The 24222-nt window shown below is 41.5% G+C and overlaps 4 protein-coding genes across 5 annotated transcripts in view; 2 read left to right on the forward strand and 2 right to left on the reverse strand.

Annotated features, from left to right (window-relative positions):
- Positions 1–3927, reverse strand: part of LOC103700795 (1,4-alpha-glucan-branching enzyme 3, chloroplastic/amyloplastic) — a 35510-nt gene extending 31583 nt beyond the window's left edge. For both annotated transcript variants that reach the window (XM_008782684.4, XM_008782657.4), the window contains exons 1-3: positions 3494–3927; positions 3315–3386; positions 3078–3142 (exon numbers count right to left, since the gene is read on the reverse strand). In XM_008782684.4, the coding sequence (XP_008780906.1) occupies positions 3078–3142; positions 3315–3386; positions 3494–3798 (442 nt within the window). In that variant the 5' untranslated portion in view covers positions 3799–3927. The remainder of the gene's footprint in view (positions 1–3077; positions 3143–3314; positions 3387–3493) is intronic.
- A 1952-nt stretch (positions 3928–5879) lies between these two features.
- On the reverse strand, positions 5880–11765 carry LOC103700717 (pyridoxal phosphate homeostasis protein). The gene is made up of 7 exons (XM_008782626.4): positions 11294–11765; positions 10442–10508; positions 8526–8572; positions 7276–7363; positions 6698–6831; positions 6514–6612; positions 5880–6272 (listed from the first exon to the last, which is right to left on the reverse strand). Exons 1-7 carry the CDS (start codon positions 11510–11512, stop codon positions 6189–6191), a joined length of 738 nt encoding a protein of 245 aa, XP_008780848.1. The 5' UTR covers positions 11513–11765; the 3' UTR covers positions 5880–6188.
- Positions 11766–13022: 1257 nt separating this feature from the next.
- Positions 13023–13665, forward strand: LOC103701865 (stigma-specific STIG1-like protein 1). Its single transcript, XM_008784082.2, has one exon. The coding sequence runs from the start codon at positions 13057–13059 to the stop codon at positions 13465–13467; it is 411 nt and encodes a 136-aa protein (XP_008782304.1). The 5' UTR covers positions 13023–13056; the 3' UTR covers positions 13468–13665.
- Positions 13666–18129: 4464 nt separating this feature from the next.
- On the forward strand, positions 18130–20409 carry LOC103701858 (putative pentatricopeptide repeat-containing protein At1g10330). The gene has a single exon (XM_008784068.3). It carries the CDS (start codon positions 18474–18476, stop codon positions 19962–19964), a length of 1491 nt encoding a protein of 496 aa, XP_008782290.1. The 5' UTR covers positions 18130–18473; the 3' UTR covers positions 19965–20409.
- The last annotated feature ends 3813 nt before the right edge of the window (positions 20410–24222 follow it).

The raw sequence follows: 24222 nt of genomic DNA on the forward strand, positions 1-24222 counted from the left end.
GATATAACATGATATAATACATGACAAAATTTATAATTGTCAGTTGGCTTTTTAGAGCAATCCAGAAGTTTTCAACCATGGTAAGTAAAAAGGATCCATGTTCCCAACACTAGCAGATTTTACTGCATTGAAAGAACAGTAACAGTTGATTGTACAACTGAATGTGTTCCCCTTAAAGCTCAGGGAGAAGAGCAGGTCAGCATCTAGGTCCGCCAGTGACATGCACTGGTACCAGGATTGTAAATTTTTGCCAGAAATGATCTGTAATCTTCACTCCGTGATCAACAATCGCACTAAATAAATGAACAAGGTCGCATTCATCAGATATCAATGTAGTGAAGTACAGTTCCAAACAACAAAATGCCCAAGATAAGGAGTCCTCCAGTTTTGCAAACCTAGATTCCAGAATCTTCAAGATAAATCATGTTGCCTCCTACATCGGAATCGACATCATGCTTAGTCAAGAAAAGTGCGCAAATTCTTCTCCACTAAGAAAGTAAAACAATCTACGCTGCTGTTGCTTTAAGTTATTCTGATAATGTCCTGCTAAGTTGTTATATTATATGACACTGTTCAAGCCCTGAAATGCTAGAGACAGTACTATATTTACAAAGAGTGCATGTAAATCTTTAAACACAAGGTGCTGTGTTATTGAGTCCTTGAATATACAACAAGTCATGTCATACTTTCAGGAGTAAATACTGCCACTCAAGCATAAGCAAGGAGTTTGTTCATAAATGCCTTAAGCAAACAATACAACTTGTTTGTCATCTCAGCGTAATTGGATTTGTGGTTAATATATGGACCGTGACATCTTAAAGTTAGGAATTAACTCTGCACCTTCTCTTCAATTTTCTTATACACAATCTCAACTCTCTTCTCCCTACACTATACGGTAACAGGCCCATCTACCTGGGAAAGCAAGAAATCAAGTATCCAGCAGGACATATTACCCCTCCTATTCGCCATTATTTCTTTCTCTCTCTTCAACTAGGGTTCATTTATGTCCATACGCAACATTGTTCAATCTTATTGACATGCCTGATGTTGAGGCATAGAAAGGAATGGTGTCCCCCCCCAACTTGTGATAGGTATCTGCTTCTCTTTCACCTCTTTTTTCCCTTTGTCCATTCCCTCCTTCTAGAGGTCTAGTGGGTCGAGAAGACCTGCATGTGGTGCACCAAAGTTGATAGAGCACCAACCCATAATGAGAACTGGACCCATTAATTGGGAAATGCTAGACCAGAAAACTAGAATTATTTCAAGTACAGATCTAGCAGAGTTGGGAATAATTGGCAACTAAACCTGATAAAAGTTAGTTCCAAAAATGTCTAGCTATAGATCTTGAAGTGGCCATAACCCAAGCCACTAAGTGAATGGATTAAATTTGGTCTAAACAAGAACTTGAGGCCCTGAACCCAATTCATGTTGGTTCTAGCTTATGGCATATTTGCACCTAACTGACTCACACTATCATCTCCTAATATTTTCCTGTATGTTTTCCTTCCTTTTCCCTCTTTGTGCAGTCAACAATCAACAAGACAGTGCTTAAAATTTAACCATCAGACCACATTTTGCTGTTATCAATTTCCAGATTCTTCGTATGGCTTTCAAAATTTCCCTAACTCATGGATGTCATCATTTGGGTATGTACATACATCAACTCTCTTTTTTTTAATGTACTTCTATAGTCAATCCATCGATCCAATGGCTATATTCTTATGTGTGATGAACAACTGCATCCTCATAAATACTCCATCTTCAGCCAAGAAGTAAATATGTTCTGAAAGGCTCTGAATACTGTCGGTTTCAGTGTCAATTGTTTAGACCTTTAAATGTTAATTAGAGAGTAATAGGGTGGATCTCAGGTACAACTTCTAGCATGTATCACTCAAAAGCAAATTAAAGATTACTAAAATGATCAAGGAAAGGTGTGTCAATTTGAGAGCTTATTGCACAGACAATGACAACCAACACATCCAAACTGGGTTACTTGCTCTATAAGAGATCAAAATGATAAGCTAATCATATTCCATACAAATAGCATGCTCATGCGCAACATGTTTGCTAGCTCAGTAATTCCAAAAGTTAGTCAAACTTGAACATAATGCACAATAATAACCTATCGGTACACATTTGTTATCTGTTTTCTCATGTACAAGGTCAAGATAGAACCTTGTGCATACTGCGAATGATAATATGCACAAACACAATTCAAATACGTTCTGTAATAGATTATAACATGAACATGATAAATGACAGTGAGTGCATAGGTGGCTTCTTCCGCATGTTCAACTCAAATATAGCCACATTCAATAGTCTGTTAATATTACACATTCATATTTAGCTTTTTTTTCCCCAGAGAACCAAGTATGTACTTATAGATTTCCCATGGTTTTAATGAACTGAAAAGGTAGTCATTAACCTGCATTGGATTGTTTCAGCCAAAGCCAACTGCAACATATTCATATTAATCTGTACAATTTTGGGTTGGTTGAAACAAGGTCTGACATTAAACTTAATGCCAACAATTTTCAATTAAACTAAAACATATAGAAAGATCCAAAGATCTTTAAGTCAATATAATATTTGGAATATAATAAAAATTTGGTGTTCTCAAGTAGCTGTACCAAGACTCGTTGCATTTTACACATATGTTCCAGTAATGCATTGCAACTCAAAGACCTAATATGTAATTGAAACCTTAGTAGTTCAATAAGATTGAGTTAAAAACATGATATAAAACCCCAAGAGCAAGTTATATTTGATGATCCAAGATTCTACTGAAAAAAAAGACATATGGGAACACAACATTAACTGTCCCATCAATTATTTTACCATTATCAGGTAGCAGCTCTTCCTGAAACAGAACATATGGATTAAAAAAAAAAAAAGGTTGGATTATGCTATCAAGCGTTATACCGAGGTACAATCTCAACAGAGCATGTTTAGAAAACCAGCACAGCATCTCGCAAGATGATTAAGAACTTCCAATACACAACTAATCCATCTGTCAGACCAGATTCAACAATTTGGAAGGTCACCAAGGCAAAAAAGAAATGGGAAATCAGAATTACCTGGGGCCCACTCCATGTAATCCACCCGATGCTCCCTGTGCCGATGCATCCCTAATATCTCATACCTGTCCGATCCAACCAAGAACAAGCCACATTAGACCACACCTCCATATCTTTAATACATTTTAATGAAACACGGTGAAAGACCGATAATTTCTTTTTTTTTGGTGTAAAAAAAAAGACCGATAATTTCTTGGATGGGAAAAAAGGTCAAGAATCAAGACTCCAGAAACCCACCCCGCAGATGCCTCCTTCAAATCAATAAAACGGGAAAACAACTCGAATTTCCGGTCCTTGTAGGCCTTATGCCTGAGCACAAAGTGAAGACAAGGCTAAACATTGTAAAACAAAACAAGAAAATAATCAAAGAAATAAAACGATTAGGTTCTTGGTGGTATAGTTCGGGAAGAGAGTACCGCTCACGGAGGAACTGAGCGAACGCCCGGTCGGAGATGCCTTTCTTGGAGAGGAACCCGACGGGGTCGGCGTTGGGCTCCGATTTCTTGGTTGGGGAGCGCCGAGGCGGCTTCTTCCGCTGTTGCTTCTGCTTCGGGGGCTGCTCCTGGTCCGAGGAGTGGCACCTCCACTTCCATTGGCGAGTGGATAAAGCTCTGGCGCTGCTGCTCCCCAGGTTCTTGAGAGGAGATTGCCCAGAGAAGGGCGAGATCCGGTCTTTAGACGAGAGGAGGAGGTGGGTCGATGGCAGGAGAGAGGAGGACATGGTGGCGACTGGGAGGGAAGTAGTTTAAAGAAGAGGAAGAAATGATGGAGAAGGCGATGGGGAAGGTTGGTTCTCGCTCCCCCTGCCGGTTCTTGATTTTTTGGGTGGTTTCTGATGATAAGCCCGCCGCCTTGGACATTTAAAGGGCCGAGTGCGGGAGGGCTTATAAGTTCGCCGCTCGGATCGACCTTACCGGACCGGACCGGACCGTACCGTACCGTGTCTTTTTTTTTTTTTTTTTTTTTTTTTTTGCTTAGGAAAAAATTTAAACCGTACCGTGTCTTTTGTTGGCGCGTAAAAATTAGGCTAATGCTAATGGCAAAATTTAGGGTATCACTCAACAGTCAACAAGACCAAACGCAAAACTACAAGCGGATAAAAAGACGGACATGCAATAAGTCCGATTACGACCCAGAGCCATCACCGCTCGACTCAACTCATATTGAATTTAAGCAGAAAATTTTGAAACCAAATCTGGGTTTAGGTTCTGTGAGGATCGGATCAAGTAACATCCTTGGGTGATATTTCTGCGTATCCGGCAATTGGAATGCGGAAAACTGACCAAGAGATGGGACGAGTTGATCTGTCCGTCGGATTCGGATCGGATGGTAGAGAGTGACTGTCTTCTGAGTGGAAATGTGACAATACACCAGATCAGGACTAATCAGATCAAGTGGAAAAAAAAAATTGTGCCTTAGAAGATTAGGTAACAAACAATCAATCAAGAATATTGAACAATAAGATCTCGGTTTAAAAATTTGATCCTTGTAATTTGTAAATGACCAGTAAGACTGTTCTAGTATGTGTTTTTTTTCACTCCTTTTCGTGATTCGTGATTTTTCAAATCCTTTTCCGCAAACTTCTATGACGTTAATTTAGGTCTTCTATTTCAGCTATTCTCAATGTTTTGAAACAGATTAAAAATAGACATTTTTTCCAATCCTTTTCTTTGATTGGTTTATCTCCTGCTATTTATTGCATTGCCCTTTCGATAATCTTACCGTTGGTACATCTACGTTAGACAAGGTACATTCATTGGCTACAATTTCAAAAAGGAAATGGTAGTTCTTATTGGAAACCTAAGCATTAGCATTCCTTCGCTTGGAGAAGTGCTTTTACACGCCAACTAGAATGGATTGATAAACCATTAACTTGATCTATGACCGCTCCACAAGATAAAATTTGGATATGAAAAATAAATCCAGTGAATATCAAGTTATGTTTGGGTCCCAAAAACTAGATCCAAAGTCTCATTAGGTTAGTTTTGGATTTTGGTGGATACATACACGAAAATCCGAAACTTGACCATATTATTCATATGTATATGTGTGTACGCGTCTGTGTATCATTTTTCCTTTTAATCATAAAAAAATAAGTAAATAAAAAATAATACATACATACATACATATATGTACACACATATATAGATATATGTGTGTATGTCATTTTTTTTAATTATAAAATAAAAATAGAGTAAAGAGTTGTCAAAAACCCATCATTTCCACCAAATTGCTATGTATTACAATTTAACATTTACATTGAGCTTGATTCTTACAAGACTTCTTTTTTCTTCCTCACCTTTTCTGGTCGCATGGATGCGTAAGGAACAAAAAACAACTGAATAGGTGCCCCATTTTTAGGTACAACTTTTGTATTTCTTATATCATTATCTTTTTAGTAGTATTTTGGGCATATTAAATAAGTAAAAAACAATCTAAAATATTGTAAAATAATTTGTTAAATACTGATTTCTACTCAAAATTCAATCCGATACCTTAATATCGACTATCAGTATAGAGTTTTAACTGGATTCAAGTTATGTATATATATATTCTTTCTTTTTTATCTTCACATCTTTTCCGCAAGAAAGCCCCTAATGAATAGGGTGGTTAAACATGACATTTCAACAAAATGCCAAACCATAACTATGTTGATGGCAACAAGATCTTAGCTGGATCACATCTGAACCCTACTGTTAAGCACCTCTACATAATGGTCAGTGGAAATAATATGGTTGTCAATTAGGTCATTTGCAATATGTCATTCTCTCAGCTTGGTTAGAGTAATTACTGGAAAATTCATAATGGCTAAGCAAAAAATCCATTTAGAATTCTAGATCTTCCGGGAAACATCTGAATCAAACCAACCATCCATAAGGCAATGTTCATCATTATTTTGAACAAACTATGTTGCTTGTTAAATTTACGGCATTACAACTAATGGTATACTCCAGAATTTGACCAACATGATTATGGAGACAAATTTTCCACCTGTCTGCTGAAGATGCTCACATACAGCACAACACTTCAAAATCAAGGCTGATACTTCAGATCCTCCATGCATCATTATTAAAGCATGTAAACATATATCGTGGGCAAAACATTCGGAGTTTAATGACCTTCATCCTTCTTTGGGTATTCCCTAGCTCCAAAAATAGTTGATCCAATTCTAACATTGGTACTGCCCATTTCAATCTGCGATGACCCATTTTAACAGAAAATGTTAATAATGCTTCCTATTCTATCATTCATGCTTGGGCTCAGCTGTCTGATGTCAGACATGATAAAACCTTTATCTGTTAACGACTGGTGTCCTTGAGCGAGTGGATTCCACCTTTTTGACCCACCAGGACCCAACATCTTAAGCATAATTGACATGTTTAACAGAACAGCTGAGCCAAGTCTATCTCATTGGTTAAAATTCGTAGATACTTACTGCTTGCTCGAAGTCTGCAGACATGCCCATCGATAGCTCGCACTGCTCCTCCGGTATTCCAAGCTCCTGGCACACTTCAGCTCTGCAATTTGACAATGTCTGCTCTTCCAATATGCAGGACCAAGCATTAATAAATCTGTGAAACAGAATTTTTGAAACTGGCTGCTGGAATAATAAACATTACCTTGAAATTTTCTGGAGTCGAGGTGTAATCTAACATTCCTATAGTCATGAAGCCAGAAAAAACAAGATTTGGGCAGTTAAGTTTGACATGCTTGGCTAATTCTAAACAACCTGAGGGTTCTGCACCAGATTTTGCTGTAAAGAAGTATACAAATATTTTAGTGACAAGCCAGCATTCCTATATTGTCATTTTGAAAAGCAGAGAGCCATCTAAATGAATTCTTTCAATTAGAAAACATAACTAAGATAACACTAATAAAAGATCTATTGGAGCTTACAGCTTTGCAATCATACTAACATATTAAAGACTTCAATTTCACAAAATTTTACTACATCTGCACTCGCATTTTGGATTTGTGGACCCAGATTAGCAGTGTGAATCCTAGATTAGCAGTTTGGACAGTGGAAAGTGAAAGGTTTAAAAGGAAAGAGAAAATCTCAAAAACTAGGCAAAGGAAATTACACTGAAAGCAAGTATCAAATTATTCAATAAATAAACTCAAATCTGCTGGTGTCATGAAAAAAAAATGAGATGATTTTGCAATAATAAATACATAAGGTGATTCTTTTAATACTCACACTCTTCTCCACTGGTGTTTACTTGGACCAGAACCTTCAGGGGCTTCCTTGCCAAATTTGCTACCGCACGGTCAAGATGATTAGCAATCTGTAAAGCAAATATTCAGATGTGTTATTTACTAATAGAAACTTTGTAGACTTTTGGCTGCAATGCTGACTAGTGTTTCCTTTGCCCTGGACAGATTCTGTTTACAGCTTAAACAGCACACTGGGTAAATACATAACATCCATGATGAAATTTCTCTCTTGAATAATTAGTAAATATTGACAAGAATATTCATTACCAAGTGGCCCAAAAGGTTTAGTCTTCCTGTACATCAATATGCATTAAGCATGTATGTACGTTCAAAAAATAATCACTATTTTATGTTAACAATCATTGTATATTTGTGAAGATGATGAAACTTGACATAGAGTATTCGCCTGATAGCTGATATTGACATTGGAGATCACCATGTATCACTGGTAGAGATGCCAATTGCACTGTAAGAGCAGATGACCGCTAGACTATGCCAGTTTTCAAGAAACTGGGAAAAGTGAAATTTGTTGTTAATGCAGTAAAATTGTACAGAACTGCATTTTCCAGTACTTATACTTAACTACATGCCAAGGCAAAGCTATTAAAGTTACACAGCTACTCAATGTAACAGATAAGATTTGGGAGGACATGAGACTGTATTGTGGTGTCTGACACTATTAGAAACTGAATTTAAAAGCTTCTTTTTTTAGTGGCTTCAAGTCCTCCACCCCCGGACATGTAGAGTTGCACATGCTACATGACACCACCATTTGACCCCCTTTTTTTTTTTTTTTTGGAAAAACCACAGATGAAGTATAGAGTCTCTTGTATATCAGTTTAATATTATGCTGATTAGTTGAGGGTGCAAAGCAATCCAATATAAGTTTTTTCCCCAAAAAACTTGTATTCCAGTAAACCTCCCAATAACATTATCATTAACATCTTACATGAACCCTGTAAACTATATGTACTGGCCTTGAAACCCAACTGGCATTATAACTCACTGAGGCGTGAGGACTTATAATAGATAGGGATCAGTCACAGTCTATGAAAATTTTCTCCTAGTAACGGGAGCCTAGGTCAAACTTATTTTCCCTAACATCACCCTCAAACTTCCACACCACCAAGAGAAAGAAAAAAAAAGGAAAAAATGAAAAAAAATGCTAAAAATCATTTTGGAAGCCCATGATTTGATTGCATTGAGAAACTTGTTATGGTATTGAATATTTACCTTCACATCGTCTACACTCTCAACCATTTCAAGGTTGGGCACATTAGCTGCATTACAAATAACAATCAATCAAGGTCACTAATCATATAAAATATCAATGAAAAAATGATATAAATTAACATCTCCTGGATTGCAAATTAAAAATGACCACTCAAACATTGAATAACAAGAAGAGGCATAAATTTGCAAGGAACTCTAAAGTGAACATGATAAAACTTTGATCAGAAAATAAAACAATGGACAACAAAATAAAAAGTGGACAAGTGCAAACTTCCAGACGAAAGAGCCAGAATGGTGAGTCAACCATACTATATCAGTCTACATATGTGACAAAACTTGAAGCTGAATTACAATATTTTTAAACATATAAAAAAGGTTAACTTTTCTTAACTGGTATTAAGGAAATTTTAAACTGTACTAAAATAAGGGAGTTCGATCATTTCAGACTCAACGTTACGTTTTCTGGGAGAAAACAATTAGTAGAATGCCCAGTCTTATAATACGAGGATTACTTCCATGGGCATAATAGGAAATGTATACCCACTAAAAGATTCAACAATGTGTGCTACTCTCCGAACAGAAAGATCTACTCACCTTGTTCTTATGCTCTCTCTCTCTCTCGCGCGCGCGCGCGTGCGCACCCCATCTTACACCTCCATGTGTAGCAGAGTTTGTCAGTTGAATCAGAAAGGATCAGCCCACAACCACTCCATCTCTCTCCCTATCCCTCATGTACAATCCAAACTGGCCTATCCAGATCATATCTGCCCCACCAACGTGATCCTATAATGACCTGCTATTCTTCCTATCCAATCAATATGGACAGAACTTCATCTATGCGGATTGTTTGTTGTTATATGCATTTATGTTGAAAGATCATAGGTTGCATCTATGTTTGCAACCTTAGCATTTGCTACTTTTATGACAGCCCAACGACTTTTTTCTAAATGTTCTGGCAACGGTAGATTATTGCCTAGGAGTGAAGAGCTTTTGTTAACTCAGGAACAATGAAAAGGGACACTTGGTCTTTAAATTTCTTACAGTTTGCAAAGCTCAAAGGAAAACTGATCCATGCATGCATGCATGCACACAAGCATATATTCTTTTTTCTGTGGCAAGTAAGAAACTTGAGGGTCCCTGATAACCAGGTTACAGTGGAGTACAACCTAACCAAGGCTACTTGACCTGAGATGATCTATCCAAAGGAGGATCTGTATGAACTCTAGGATAAGGTGTCATGGTTGGATCAGAGCTTTGAACAATCACTTCCAGGGAGCTCTCCAGCTCTTGCGTTAATTTCCCCTTGTATCATAACTGGCTGCTAGTTTGTCACTAGCATCTGAAGCAAAATTATTTTTTGGATATTACGTTCATTGGTCTACTAGAATCCTTTGGGAGGCAATGCATTTTTTGCACTCTGTCATGGATTCCACTCAGTGGTATTCTTTACCTTAAGTAAAAGATAAAAGGTAACATAATATTATATGCGCAAACAACTCCAGCATTAGAATCCTATGAATTTGTTTTAACACACCTCTTTTGACGACATAAGATTGTTATCTTGTTCATTGTATGACAATAAAAGAGGAGACAAAGTTAAGAACCCTACTTAAATAACATTTAAAACAAAAAAACAAAACCTTTACGCCATTATCCAGAACAATTACATCGAAAGGGATAATAAGCAAGTCAGATGAACTAAAGGAATAATAATTACACATATGGAAACAAACTGATGTTATGGCACGAGAAAAAGTAAAGAAGAATCAGAAATAACTGTCAAATGTTGCAGAAAAAAAATCTAAATAATAGTTTTCCTTAACTCAAGTTGCAATATGAAATTTTCGTCTTGAGTCACAGAAGGTATAGTTGCAGTAACCAAACCAGCACAACTTTCAGCGATAGTAGAAGATTACCAAGAAGGGATTTGACTTTGTTGCTCTGCAGATGTCCAATGAAATGCCATTCAATATCTGCAGGAAGCTGAAAAAGGAGGATAGTCAATTAGCAATTCTGCATCAAATGTTATTTTTGAGGAAGCATGATGTTACATGCTTCATTCCAATTTGTGTTTCCCTTTCATCGCATTGGCATATAAATACCACTACAAAATGGCCAATGGAACACAGGAACCAGCACGAAGAACATGGCAACTAAACTACAAAGTAAATATTTATTAAATACGGAGATAGTTAACTTAAGTAGGTTAATCAACTACATAAAATTAAGACAGCATAAGGAATATGAGAATCCAATTCTTCCAAATCAATCAGGTGTCAGCCCCTAACAACAGCATATTTATTAGGTTTAATGCCCCCAACTACAGAGACACCATGAGCAAAGTCACCTATTGTCAGCCAGTGAAAAAAGGAGTTCTTTTTCTATCAAGGATAGGAGCATTTGCCCTTAAGAGCCAACTTCACCTTCTCTACATGTTTCTAAATTACACTTATATACACCAAAATGCAACTAAAGCCCCGATCAATCAGTCCATTCTCCGCTAAGAACTCAACAAGGGAACCAGAATTAATAAAAGCATGAAAATTTTAGTGTCCATATATAATTCTTCAAATGCTCTACCTCATACATAAATAAACCAGCCCTAATCCAAATTTATCCCATCTATGAGTATAAAATTACTAATCTTGCACCTGAAATTATCAAAAATTCACTATTTTTCAATGCCGCCAAATACTTTCACAGCAAAATGGAACAGAATCAAAAGGTTGGGAGGAGAGAGAGACGGGGAGGGAGAAGAAGAGGAGGACCTGAGGCGCCTTCTCGACGATCTCCTGGACATAGTTCTCGCCGAAAGAGCGCTGGCCGACGTCGTAGACCTGGCGGATGAGGGAGACGGGCTTGGTCTTGCTGACAGCCACCACCCTGATCCGATCCGCCGGCCGGCCGGACCTCTCCGCAGCCTGCTGCACCCGGGATAGCACCGATCGGAGGGCCACCGCCGCGCTTTCCATGGCCGGAGCAGCCATCTTGCCGCTGAGACCGTCTCCCGCGTGTTCTTCCCCCGCCTCCGCCGTGGCGGTCGCCGGACGAACAGGACTGGTCGAAGACCGGCAAGCTCGATTTCTCGTATCCACGAAAAAAGAGAAGGTAAGATGGATTTGGTGGCGGTCAGACACTCGCGCTATGGCGGCCCGTCTTCGGGAGTTCTGGCCGGGGATGCCTCGCGAAACTTCTGACAATTGGTCACGTGAGATACATGTGAGAAGTGGGAATAATGCTGTTCCCTGACAAATGAGAATTAATATATATATATATATATATATATATATATATATAGCCATAAACATTAAAATGAGAATTAATAATTATTCTAAAATTTGATTGACACCATACAATCAAAGTTGTTCATGTGTTAGCACTCTAAAGATCCCAAAAGTTTCTCTTGCAACAACTCTCAAAACAATTAAAATCAACTTCAATGATAGATCAGAATACATGAGAGTCTATGCCATCAAGATCTACTTACTAAATCCAAGCTCATCGGAAGCCTTTAAAATTCTTTAGGATGGAAGCAAAAACATCGTAACAAATCTAAATTTTGGTAACTTCGGCTAATTTATGTGGGCTCATTTGGTTCGCGGAAAGCTTTTTTCCTCCTACGAATATGATTCCTAAAAAGAATATTCCTAGAAAAAAAATCTGGAAATGTACTTTTGGCATGTTTGGTTAAACATGAAAAAGTGACAGATTTCCAGAGTCCTTATGTTTGGTTGACCATCCACTTTCTTAGAAAAGTTATGTGTAATTCCTATTATACCCTCAATAAAAACTAGGTCTTTAATGCCTCTTTAATACTAAAAAGCCTTTTGGAAAAAAAAATAAAGATGGAGTGATTTCCGCCTCATGAGAAGTAACTTTCCAATGTTTCTCATGAGAAAGACTTTTCCATAAAATGTGGGAATCATATTTCCAAAAAAATACAATTTTCCATCTTTCTCCTTTGAAAACTCCAATCAAACAAGAAGCATCTTATTACTTTTCTGTTGACCACACTTTCCTTTTTCTTTTTCTGCGAACCAAACGGGCCCTATGATAAATGTAACCGGTATAGGACACAACATTAAGTGAAATAAAAAAGAAGAAGATAATTACAACATGTCATGAATCTGAACAAAAATATCGAGAAAATAAAACTAGCTTATCTGCATTTGCTTGGTTCACTTATTGGTTGCCAGATTTATGAAACATTTCAACAACAACGAGATCCGAGATACATGGCTTCCCCTTACAAAAAGATCTAATTGTGTTCATTTTTCTTTCTTTTTTTTTCCTCCTCAGAAATCAATCACATGTGCTCTACCTTCTCATTCGTCTGCTGAACTTTAGTTCTCCCTTCCTAATCAAGCTTCCATTTGCTAACTTGCAACTAGAACACTTCAAAGCTACTACACTCCCTTAACACGTAACTTTACCTTGGGCTCCGTCACTACTGATATAAGGTCCCATACCCCTCCCCAACCCAGACTCAGCCCTGCCCTTACCGTCGCGAGTCCTCACCTTTCCATCCGCCATGAGGCAAGTCTCCGTCTTCCTCGTGGCGATAGCCTTGGCCTCCGCCGGTACCATCGAAGCCATGGGAGACATCATGGGAATGGCTACCATGGCGAAGGAAGATCTCAAGGCAGCTGCACCGAGGAGAAGCCGCTTCCTGGCGGCGAGAGATCCCAAGGGAAAGAAATGTGACATCGATCCGCAAGTCTGTTTGAGCGCCACGACCCCGGGATCAACCTGCTGCGATAGCCAGTGCGTTGATACGGACACCGACGCCTTCAACTGCGGCAAGTGCGGCGAGGTTTGCAAGTTCACACAATCCTGCTGCGGCGGGAAGTGCGTGGACTTGGCATTCGACAAGAGGCATTGCGGGAAATGCTTCAACAGCTGCAAGAGGCACTGCTTCTACGGGTTATGCGATTATGCTTAAAAAAAACAATACCTGCAACATGATCATTTATTCGTTCTGAAAGCAATGAGGCTGTTCCTACGATCGCTTGAATTCTTTGTCGAGCTCCATGTAAACTCAAAAACGCTGGATACGTACATGTAGTATATATATATATTCATGTATATTTAACCATTCCGATGTACTTGAGATTATCTTATAAAGCCTAATATACCACATCATTTTGCTATCATTCTGTTTCTCACAAGCTAAACTCCTTTTAAGGAGGAAGAGATCTTTTGATACTTTTTTTATCTTTAATGCTACCTTGAATACGGAGGTAATTAGCATGACATTGAATTCCATGGATTCGGACATCTGTGCAATTGTATGCGATCCGATTAGCAACTGCTTGCTTTGCAGCCAGTGTAGGTGTAATAGGAAGTTTCGAATGCTTGTAAACTTGAACACTTAAAAATAATCAGTAACTTAACATGCTGGATTCCGATAGATTAACTATAGACAGTTAGTCATGAGTAACTTGGCCTGCGGGATCCCGATGAGCAGTTATTTTAATTACAGAAATGAAGGTCAACTCCATGCCATTTCAGCATTTTAAGGTGGCTTTTAAAGGCGTCAGCTTATGAAGTTAACACAGTTTTTTAGCGGTCTTAGCAGAGACTTTAGCTCAAATTCTGCCTTCACCAAGATTTTATCATCAATGCTTTTAATAGTGGAGGCCTCGAAGGATAAACGAGCTGGCATCTATTTTATTTATATATATATATATATATATATATATATATATGCGCTAGCATCCTGCACAGGCGATGAAAATGGCAGGATACATACATTTATTGATTTTTCCGATTACAGAAATATTCAGGAAGTAAGAAAGCTATAATCTTGTTGTTGGAGATGAAAGTAATGATAGAAGCGAACCATCAATTTCGTAGATTTTCTTGTCTTAGAAAATAAACTTTTTACTGCACAAAGAAAATAAATTTATTAAAATTTTAAGTGTCATTAAATATATTTTTATTTTTTTTATTTTCAGTAACAAAAAATAAAAAAATTATTTTCTAATTTTAAAATTTCTATAGCATAAATATGTCTGGTATAGATGAGATGGTATAGCAATGTGGTCGAGGTGGCAGTAATAGCAACGGCAAATAGGCCCTTATTTATTTATTTCTCCTCTCTCCTTTAATTGAATTATAATTTTAGTAAAGATGTATTACTATTCTTTTCTAATCAGAAAAGCCTGGTAAGAAAGAGTATTAAAATTACAAAAAAAAAGGTTATAAAAATTTTATTACTATAATTAATAGAGATAAAGAACGCTGGGAGTTGGCCACGCGAGGCCCAACTCCACGACATTGAAGCCACCACCGGTTTGCTTCATTTTGATAGAAGTCAAGGTCATGCTGGGCCCCGCACTATTAAGAAGGGGCAGAAAGAGAAAAATATTTATTTACCTCCAGTCTAGGAGTCTTCCGCAAATAATCCTCCTCACACATGCATGCGACAGAAAAAAAAAAAAAAAAAAGAGAGAAGAAGAAGAAGACACTTCGAAGTGAACCAACAACACGAGAGTCATGCAAACGTGCATGCAAGGGGAACACAAAATTCTTAGAGTGAAGTAGTACACCATGCCCATGAATGTAGGCATAGAATCAGCTAATTGACTTCCATCAATCGTATGGAACAATCTCACCTCCTAGGCGTGAGTGCGGATTGCGAGGATTGTGTTTAAAGACTAAATAGAGCCACACAATGAGACAAAACCATATTCATACATGGAGAACCAAAAGTTGAAATCCAGGAAGCCTTGCTGATCGATCTCCATCCATCATCATTATATTACACATCTGTGGGAAAATTTGGAGCTCGATCTATCATGCCGTTGTCGTCGTCTCGACATCATAGGCGTCCCTCCTACAACCAAGAAGTGGTGGAATTTTGCTTTCAAGAGGGTAGATAGGAGGAGCCTGGAAATCAGTTTGGTTCATACTGAAGTGAAGGAAATGCCCATGTGCCCATTCTCTTCAGTCTCCCCCCCCCCCCCCCCCCCCCCACCGACACGGTTGCTTCTTAAACTCAACGAGACGACTCTCCATTCTTCATATGAAAAGAGTGTTCCTCAATTTCTTCTATCATCTTTTGTCGGTCTTCCAAGATATAACCTTTTTCTACCATTAGAGGAGGCCAGGAGGGTTACAGGTGATGCTTCGTCGTGACTTTGGATCACTTGTGATAGAAAATTATTAACTACGAATTCATAGTCAATTTAAAATACTAAATTTTCTCTACAAAATTGCTAAGCTTGTTAGCGCGAACTCCAAGCTTGCACCATCCTTCGTTCGTATTAACCCTATTTGTCTGGAGAGAGAAAAATAAAAATAGAGGTATATATGAGCGACACGGCTTAGTAAGTAAACTTTTCACCATCTTACCGGATCAAGCATAAGTTTTTTCATGTCGATGCATCATTTAAGAAAAATAATAGACATTCTAAAATAAGTGTTTCATAATATAGTATATTAAAACAAGTCATAAAACAAATTATGTATGAACAAGTTATCTACCTTTCACAAACACAGTTTATGGTAGATCAAGTCCAGACGATTCGCTCAATAAATTGGACTCAAGCAAGCCAAAATCAATCAATAAGGTTCATCAATGGGGGTTTCGGAAATATTTAATTAGGCCGGGATAATCGATCTAATAGGCGGCTTAAGCACCAGGATAGTTTAGGGTCTCTTTTCAGGGATCTACTCGAGTTCGTAGATCAAGTCGATGGGACTCGATTTATAGATCTATGGGTCTTCTTAATGAGAAATAGGGAGATGAGAGAGAAGAAAGAGAGAGAATATTAAAAAAAAAAAAAAGAGATGGCTCTTTCTCTCTCTCTCTCCGCATTATTTTTTTCTCTTCTTTCTTTTTTTCTCTTTCTTGGCAAAAACAAAGAAAGAATGAGGCGGCTAGCAGCTTTGGTCATGGTGGTCCGACGAGGTGGCAGCCAGAGGTGGAGACATGAGGCGAAGAGCGGCCGATGGCGGCGGTCGGCCGTCCAAAAATCAAACTAAAAATAGGATCAAGAAGGAGAATTTCTTGGCTCGGTGTACTCAGATCCCGGCCCACTCACCGGCGGCTAGGGATTCGGCTTTGACCAGGGACTGAGGCAGGAAAGCGGCTAATAGCTTCGGCGATGAATGCCGATGCCAGGCATTGCTGGAAAAAAAAAGGAGAGAAGAGGAGATCAAAGGTGGAGGACGACTCTTCCTCCTCCTCCTCCTCCTCCATGATAAGACCAGGGCTCTACCCTGTTTTTGACCGAAACGGTCCTTTGGGCCATGATTGGATGCTGGACCAGGCCAACTGGCCGGCCCAATGAGGTTGGGTCTCACATAACTATATATAGTCATTGTTCACTTCTTTCCTATAATTATCTGGCGTTCTAGGCTGACCCTGGGGTAAAAGAGGCATGGAGCCGACGACGGGACGAGGTCTTAGCTCGATCCTTCTATTTCCAATTCTCTGTGTTTCTCTTCTGGTTTTGTCAATGAATCGGATATGGTTTAGCACTCCAGCATGTAATGCAACAGATCGTAGGCTATGCTTGCAGCTGTAAGGTTTGCTGGAAACTGAGTAATTTGCATCACAGTCGCTTCCACAAATTTCTTACAGGCCACAGCTCGAGTGCATCGCAGGTCAAGCAAAGTATGCCCAATGCAACCTCGGTAGTACATTACATAGCCTCAGGGCTCGTTTGGTTCGCGGAAAAAAAAAGGGGGAAAGTGTGGTCAACGGAAAAGTAATGATATGCCTCTTGTTTGGTTGGAGTTTTCAAAGGAGAGAGAAGGGAAAGTTGTATTCCCATGGGAATGTGATTCCCATATTTCATGGGAAAGTCTTTCCCATGAGAAACATGGGAAAGTAACTTTCCCATGAGGCGGGAATCACTCCATTTTTACTTTTTCCCAAAAAGTCCCTTCAGCATTAAAGAAGCATTAAAGAGGCATTAAAAACCTAATTTTTATTAAGGGCATAATAGGAATTATATATAACTTTCCTAGGAAAGTGGATGGCCAACCAAACATAAGCACCTTGGAAATTTGTCACTTTCCCATGGTCAACCAAACATGCCAAAAGTACTTTCCTAGGCATTCTCTTCCTAGGAATTTGTTTCCCAGGAATCATGTTCCTGGGAAGGAAAATGCTTCCTGCAAACCAAACAAGCCCTCAGAGTCAGCTCACTGGTTGACACCTTTTCTCCCACCCTTCTCTAAGCGAGGTCAGGGATTCGAGTATCGAGTGGTATTATCCTTCAAGATTTTAGTACCTAATGCCTCTTCCCAAAAAGGATCTTTCTCATTTTTCAGCTATGGCAAGTTTGCTACAGCCTAGGCACAAAGAATTAGTTTTAAAAAAAGAAGCTTACAACTGGATCTAAGATTCATCTTATAAGATTGGCATAAAAAAATGAACTTTAATCACGAGTTTGATAGCATTTTAACTAACCAAACAAGTGTCCAAAATATTGGAATACCTTCAATCGGTCAATGTCCCAAACAAAAGAGGCTAACTTAGTTCATTTTATTTTATCGATGATGATGAAATAAAGTTAAAAATTAACCGCTAGCTTCCATAGTTTATTTTGCTAATCTCGAGAATATCAATCAAATAGTGGATAATTTTAATTGTGATTAGCTGATCTTGGGTGGCTGCTGATGGTTAAATCTATCCATCTCGGTTAGCCAATGGAGTCTTAGAAAACCGTGGATATGATATTCACTTCCAGCATTAACTTTAGTTTTGATGTTTCCTTGGATTACAAAAAGATATGATTACCCCCAAAGCTAAATCACAAGGATCGATGCACGCCCTTACGGGTAGAAAATAGGTTATGAAGGTGGGACTTAAACCATTACATCGCAAATTATCGTCAATTGCACCCCATTAAACACCACGTAGCCGGCGCGCGGCTGAAGGCGAGAGGATAGCGGCCAAACGACGCTGGTGGTTTGGAAGGCAGCAGGCACCGTATGCGATGCCTCGAGTCACTAGTCCAAAACTACTGCAACCACCCGCAGAAACTCCCCCAAATCCACACCCTTCTCATCACCACCGGATTCTTTCTCTCCACACCACCTTCAGACTCCCAACCAAGATGCCAAGGAAGCACCAACACCACCTTCGTCTACAACTGCCTCATAAGAGCCTACCTCCGCCGCGGGGACCCGCCCGCCGCCGCCCTCCGCCTCTTCGCCCACATGCTCGAGCACGGGACTCCACCCAACCACCACACCTTCCCCTCCCTCCTCAAGGCCGCCGCCGCCTTCTCCTTCTTCACCGGCCGCGCCATCCACGCGCAAGCCATCCGCCGCGGCCTCCTTCTCGACGACTTCGTCAACTGCTCCATCGTCAGGTTCTACGCCAAACTCGGCCACCTCTCGGAGGCCCGCAACACGTTCGACGAAATCCCTCAACCAGACTTGGCGTCCTGCAACGCGATGCTCGACGCCCTCTGCCTGAACGGCGACCTGGAGTCCGCTTCCCATTTATTCGAATGCATGATTGTTAAAGATGTTATCTCCTGGACCAGCCTCATCAACGGGTTCGCTAGAAATGGAAATTTCCGAGGGGCGATTGAGTTGCTCAGAAGACTGATGCATAAGAATTGGCAGGCAGAGACTGTAACAGTGAGGCCCAATGAAGCCACATTGGTCTCCGTCCTCTTTGCGTGCGCTAATATGGACGGAGCCGGAGCTCTGCCTGGAGGAACCCAGATCCATGGGTACGTCATCCGACACGAGACCCGAATGACGGCGTTCTTGGGGACGGCACTGATTGACATGTACGGCAAGCACGGACGTTTGAGTTACTGCACCAATGTTTTCGCTGCGATGGATGAGAAGGAAGTATGCACTTGGAATGCTATGATATCGGCATTGGCCAGCAACGGGAATGAGACCGTGGCTTTGGGTTTACTCGACAGGATGAGAGCTGAAGGCCTGCGGCCTAACCACATCACTTTTGTTGCCATATTGACAGCTTGTGCTCGGGCGAGGCTGGTCGACGCGGGGTTAAGGTGGTTTGAAGCAATGAACAGTGAATTCGGGGTGGCTCCATTGATGGAGCACTACGGTTGCGTGGTGGACCTTTTAAGCAGGGCAGGCCTCTTAAACGAGGCAGTCGAATTCATTAGGAGGATGCCGGTCGAGGCTGATGCTTCGGTCTGGGGGGCTCTTCTAGGGGCTTGCAAGGTTCATGGTGACGTGCAGCTGGGGACTCAGGTCGGTCGGCGAATGATAACATTGCAACCTTGGCATTCCGGGGTGTATACAGTCTTGAGGAATATATATGCTGGGGAAGGGAGATGGAATGAGGCTGAAGAGCTGAGACAGGCCATGGAAAACGCAGGGGTCAAGAAGATTGTAGGACAAAGTTGGATCGATTCTGGCTGCAGGGTTCAAAATGTTTCGGCAGATATTAGTTTGCTACGTTATTGGAGAATGTTTCAGAAAATTGTTTAGTCTATGCCCGACGTACCTATCTGCCTTATTGTTCACAGAGCCAGGATGCCATGCCGATTTCCCTCCAAAGAACAGAAGAAAGAGGTAGCCTGGGTCAAGGATGGCAAGTTGGGTCTCTCTCTCTCGGACTCGGCAATTGAACTGGTACTTGGGAACATGTTGACGCTGTATTGCTCCTTATGGACATCGGTATGGTTGTCAAATGGAGCCCCCGAACCTCCATCCAAACCTTAGCCAGATATTCCTACCATTAGCGAGCTCGCACGTCAGGAAAAGGACTACCTTCTGTTTGGGCCTTGGTTTCGTGAATGATTTGAAGTTGCCGAATAATATTCTTGTTCTGCTCGTATACGGTGTGTTGTTCACTTGCAATTGATTTGAATGTGTCATTTCCTTCCAATTCAATGATAAACAAAAACGCAGGCTCGGCCAACCATTCTCTATACTCTCAATCCTTGTTTACTTAGCGTGGCCGTCTCAACTTCGTAGAATTTTTTTTCTTTAAGCACGTTTCAGTGATGTTATTCAACGTCGTAAACTAAAAAGGACCATGGCCGAGAGGTTGCACTTTGTTTTCTCAAGAAGATCTAAGTTCGAAAATTGATAAATGTTTATCTATATTTTATATAAAACAATTGTTTATATTTCATTCCAATTCCATCTGTCAACTTTCTTTTCCGAAAGCACCCTTCCACATCTCATACAATGAGTGTCAAACTTTTCAAACAAATCTAACTGTTTTTTTTTGTTTTAAATAAAATGATCAAAATCCAAGCTCTTTAAAAAGGGAAAGAAAAAAATAATTCTAATCACTTTATTTAAGAATAATAATATAAGAAAAAAATACAACTAGCATTCCACTATTCTATTTACAATTCATATACAAAATTTATTATTTTCTAGGAAAGTCTGGTTCCAAAAGAGAAAAGTCTCAAAATCGGATCAAGGGAAGCTGATCCGAAATGGAGCCGGCCTCACAAGCTATCTAGTTGTGTTATGAATCAAATCAATTTTCAGATACCAAGCTATATTCATCTTGAGCATTTTTAAGTTCCATTGCCTTGCATCAAGTTCCATTGCCGGGAGATTGGAAGGCCACTTTCATCACGCTCATTCCGAAGCGTCAGGAGGCGGTGAAGCCCTGTCACTTCAGACCCATTAGTTTGTGTACAACCTTGTATAAGGTAGTGGCCAGAATTATGGTTTGGAGGATGAAGCCCCTTTTGCTTGGCATCATCAGTCAGGAGCAGGGGGCGTTGATAGCTGGCAGAAACATTTCCCATAATGTTCTGCTGGCCTAGGAGATGATGTGGACCTTCAGCGAGCATCAAAGCGACGTAGCCTGATGGCTATTAAGCTGGATATGAAGACAGCTTATGACAGGATCAGATGGAGGTTTCTTCAGCAGGCACTGGAGGCGTACGGGTTCCACAGGCAGTGGATCGGTTGGGTCCTGGGGTGTGTCAGGGGGCCAAAGTTTTCGATTTTGGTCAATGGCACACCTTCTCCTTTCTTTGAGTCCACCATGGGGCTGCGTCAGGGATGTCCTCTATCACCTTATTTGTTTATTCTTTGTGCTGACATTTTGTCTCGTGCTTTGCAGAAGGTGTGTGCCCGCAGGGAGCTGGAGGCCTATGTTCCTGCCCCGGGGGCTAGTCCTCTTTCTCCCTTACTTTTCGCTGACGATTGTCTTCTTTTGGCCAGGGCGCGAGTTTCTGATGCACGGGTCCTTCGTAGGGTGGTAGCGGATTACTGCATGGCGTCAGGTCAGAGAGTTAACTTCCAAAAGTCAGCTGTTCACTTCAGTCCGAGTACGGAGAGCAGGGTCAGATAGGAGATCCGTGGGATTCTGCAGATACCTGAGCAGGAGGAGACATTGACCTACCTGGGAGTTTCCATCACATGCCGCAGATTACGGGTGGCAGAGTGCTCCAGCCCGGTGTAGCGGGTAGAGAGCAGGTTGGAGGGATGGAGAGCAGCTTCCCTGTCTATGATGGGGAGACTGACCTTGATCAGATTAGTGTTGGGGTCCATGCCAGTTTATCTCATAGCCAACACCGTGGTTCTGAAGACGACCTTACTGAGGGTCGAGCGACTGCTGCGATGCTTCCTGTGGGGGTCACATGGCGGAGGCCGCGGGGTGCATTTGATGGCCTGGGAGCACGTCTGCCGGCCTACCAGTGAGGGCGGTCTCGGGGTGCAGTCCCTACTGGAGCGTCGCGAGGTTTTCATTGCTTGGCATGTAGCTCTGTTCCTGCTAGAGCCACACGGGCTGTGGAGTCAGGTGATGGCTGCCAGATATGGACGCGAGGGCTCAGAGGTGGCATGGAGTGGGCGGCGAGTCTCTTTCATGTGGCGTGAGATTAGGAGGTACTTGACGACGGTGTCGGCAAATACCAGGTGGATAGTTGGGGATGGGCGGAGTATTGATGTGACTGCGGATCCATGGGTGGATACTGTCCCACTGAGGTGCTAGCCGACCATGATCGATGCTGCGGCTGTGGAGGGGTTGCGGGTTTTTGATCTTCTGGCCCCGAGAGAGTCAGCATGGGATGACGCCAGGTTACGTCAGTTGTTCGGAGGATACCTAGCTGAGAGGATCTGGTCTCTTCCGGTGCCAGGTTGTGGGGGGCCTGATGCCAGGGTTTGGGGCACCTCTTGCCGATCCAGGGTCCGACTGGGAGATCTCGCCGGTGTTATCCAGCAGGAGCACGAGCCGGGGTAGAACTACACTTGGATCTGAAGGTCAGGGCTTCACCCGAGGGCTGCACTCTTCCTATGGAAGGTGGCGTGGGACCGTCTTCCGACGAGAGCAGCGCTGAGCAGGCGAGGATGGAAGATCCCAGCGGAGTGTGGGACATGCAGTGTTGAGGAGTCGGTCAACCACGTGCTCTTCCAGTGTACGTAGGCGAGGTTGGCATAGCTGTGGGCAGGGTTCCCGCAGGAGGTCTGGCGTGGGAGGCCTCAGTTTTTACAGATGATGCAGCAGTGGTTGGTCCGCCCTCGGACATGTCAGGAGGCTATTCGAGCGACCTGCACAGCACATCAGATCTGGCCGGCAAGGAACGCTCGCACCTTTGATGAGCGCAGGGTGTCACCGAGGTTTGTGGCGGAGCTCGCGCGAGTACAGACATTGGAGATCAGATCTTCTTCAGATGGATCTCTGATAGCTCGGGACACCTGGGGTTCCCTCTCTGCTTCGGCTCCTCAGATGGTGTTTTTCACCTGAAAACCCCCACCCTCGAGTTTCCTCAAGGTCAACTTCGACGGATCGGTTCTGAATGGAGGCGCGTGAGGTGGTGCAGGTTTTGTGATACAAGACCCGCACTCCAGAGTGGTGGCAGCAGGTGGCTGTCAGTTGTTCGGCACGTCGGTTCCCGGGGCAGAGTTACGAGCTGCTTGGGCGGATCTTCGATATGCGAAGCAGATTTTGCAGGCTGGCTCGATTGTTTTGAAGGGCGACTCGACCACAGTTATCAGTTGGATCCAGAAGGGGCTGAGGGGTGAAGGCACAGACCACCCCTTGCTTCGGGATATAGAGATGATGTGTGGGGTTGGGGTGGCCGTTCAGGCCAAGCATGTATTTAGAGAAGCCAATGGGGCAGCCGATAGGATGGTTGCCTTCGCGGCTTATCATTCAGGATACACCCTTTGGGTGAGGGAGTGGGAGCTGCCACTGGCTTTCCGTGAGTTAGTATTTTTTGATTTTATTGGGTGTATTTGTACACGTATTGTATGAAAACCCATCTTTAGCAAAAAAAAAAAAAGTGCTCCATTGCCTTGCATCAACCGCTCCATCTAAGCTCTATTCCGCATCCAGTTACAAATTCCAACCACCTGACCCAGATCTACCCGTCTCAGCGAAAAGTCTTGCAGCCATAAAAAATTGAATTTCCAATGTCTCAGGGATTAGAATAGGCCTTCCAGGGTCAGCCCAACCCAACGCAATAAAATGATGTTACATTCAGCCAACCTGGCCCAATCATGCTAGTTCTTTTCAGGCTTGGCTGCCAGCTCAATGGGCCGGCCCGATCCATTGGCATTACTAAAAGCCTTGAGGAAAACAGAGGACCAAGCCCCATATTGGTAAACATAGTGTACCGCTTCATCATATGATATAACAACCAATCGACGATATCCAAGTATTATAGTTTACAGGTCAAAACCTCTAACATATTATGCGATAAAAACCCATTTTGCAATGATCAACTTCCCGAAGACATACAATTGGAGCTTTATGTCCACATTACCTGGATTC

This window comes from Phoenix dactylifera, chromosome 9 (assembly GCF_009389715.1).
Source record: "Phoenix dactylifera cultivar Barhee BC4 chromosome 9, palm_55x_up_171113_PBpolish2nd_filt_p, whole genome shotgun sequence".
NCBI classification, from domain to species: domain Eukaryota; kingdom Viridiplantae; phylum Streptophyta; class Magnoliopsida; order Arecales; family Arecaceae; genus Phoenix; species Phoenix dactylifera.

What these genes read in the sequence shown, in the direction of transcription:
- LOC103700717 (XM_008782626.4), bottom strand. Translation starts at nt 11,512, where the DNA reads ATGGCTGCTCCGGCCATGGAAAGCGCGGCGGTGGCCCTCCGATCGGTG. An exon ending in CAAAGTCAAATCCCTTCTTG is followed by an intron (nt 8,573 to 10,441) that starts GTAATCTTCTAC and finishes TTTGTAATGCAG; the next exon opens with CTAATGTGCCCAACCTTGAA. An exon ending in CGACTCCAGAAAATTTCAAG is followed by an intron (nt 6,613 to 6,697) that starts GTAATGTTTATT and finishes TTGGAAGAGCAG; the next exon opens with ACATTGTCAAATTGCAGAGC.
- LOC103701865 (XM_008784082.2), top strand. Translation starts at nt 13,057, where the DNA reads ATGAGGCAAGTCTCCGTCTTCCTCGTGGCGATAGCCTTGGCCTCCGCC.
- LOC103701858 (XM_008784068.3), top strand. Translation starts at nt 18,474, where the DNA reads ATGCGATGCCTCGAGTCACTAGTCCAAAACTACTGCAACCACCCGCAG.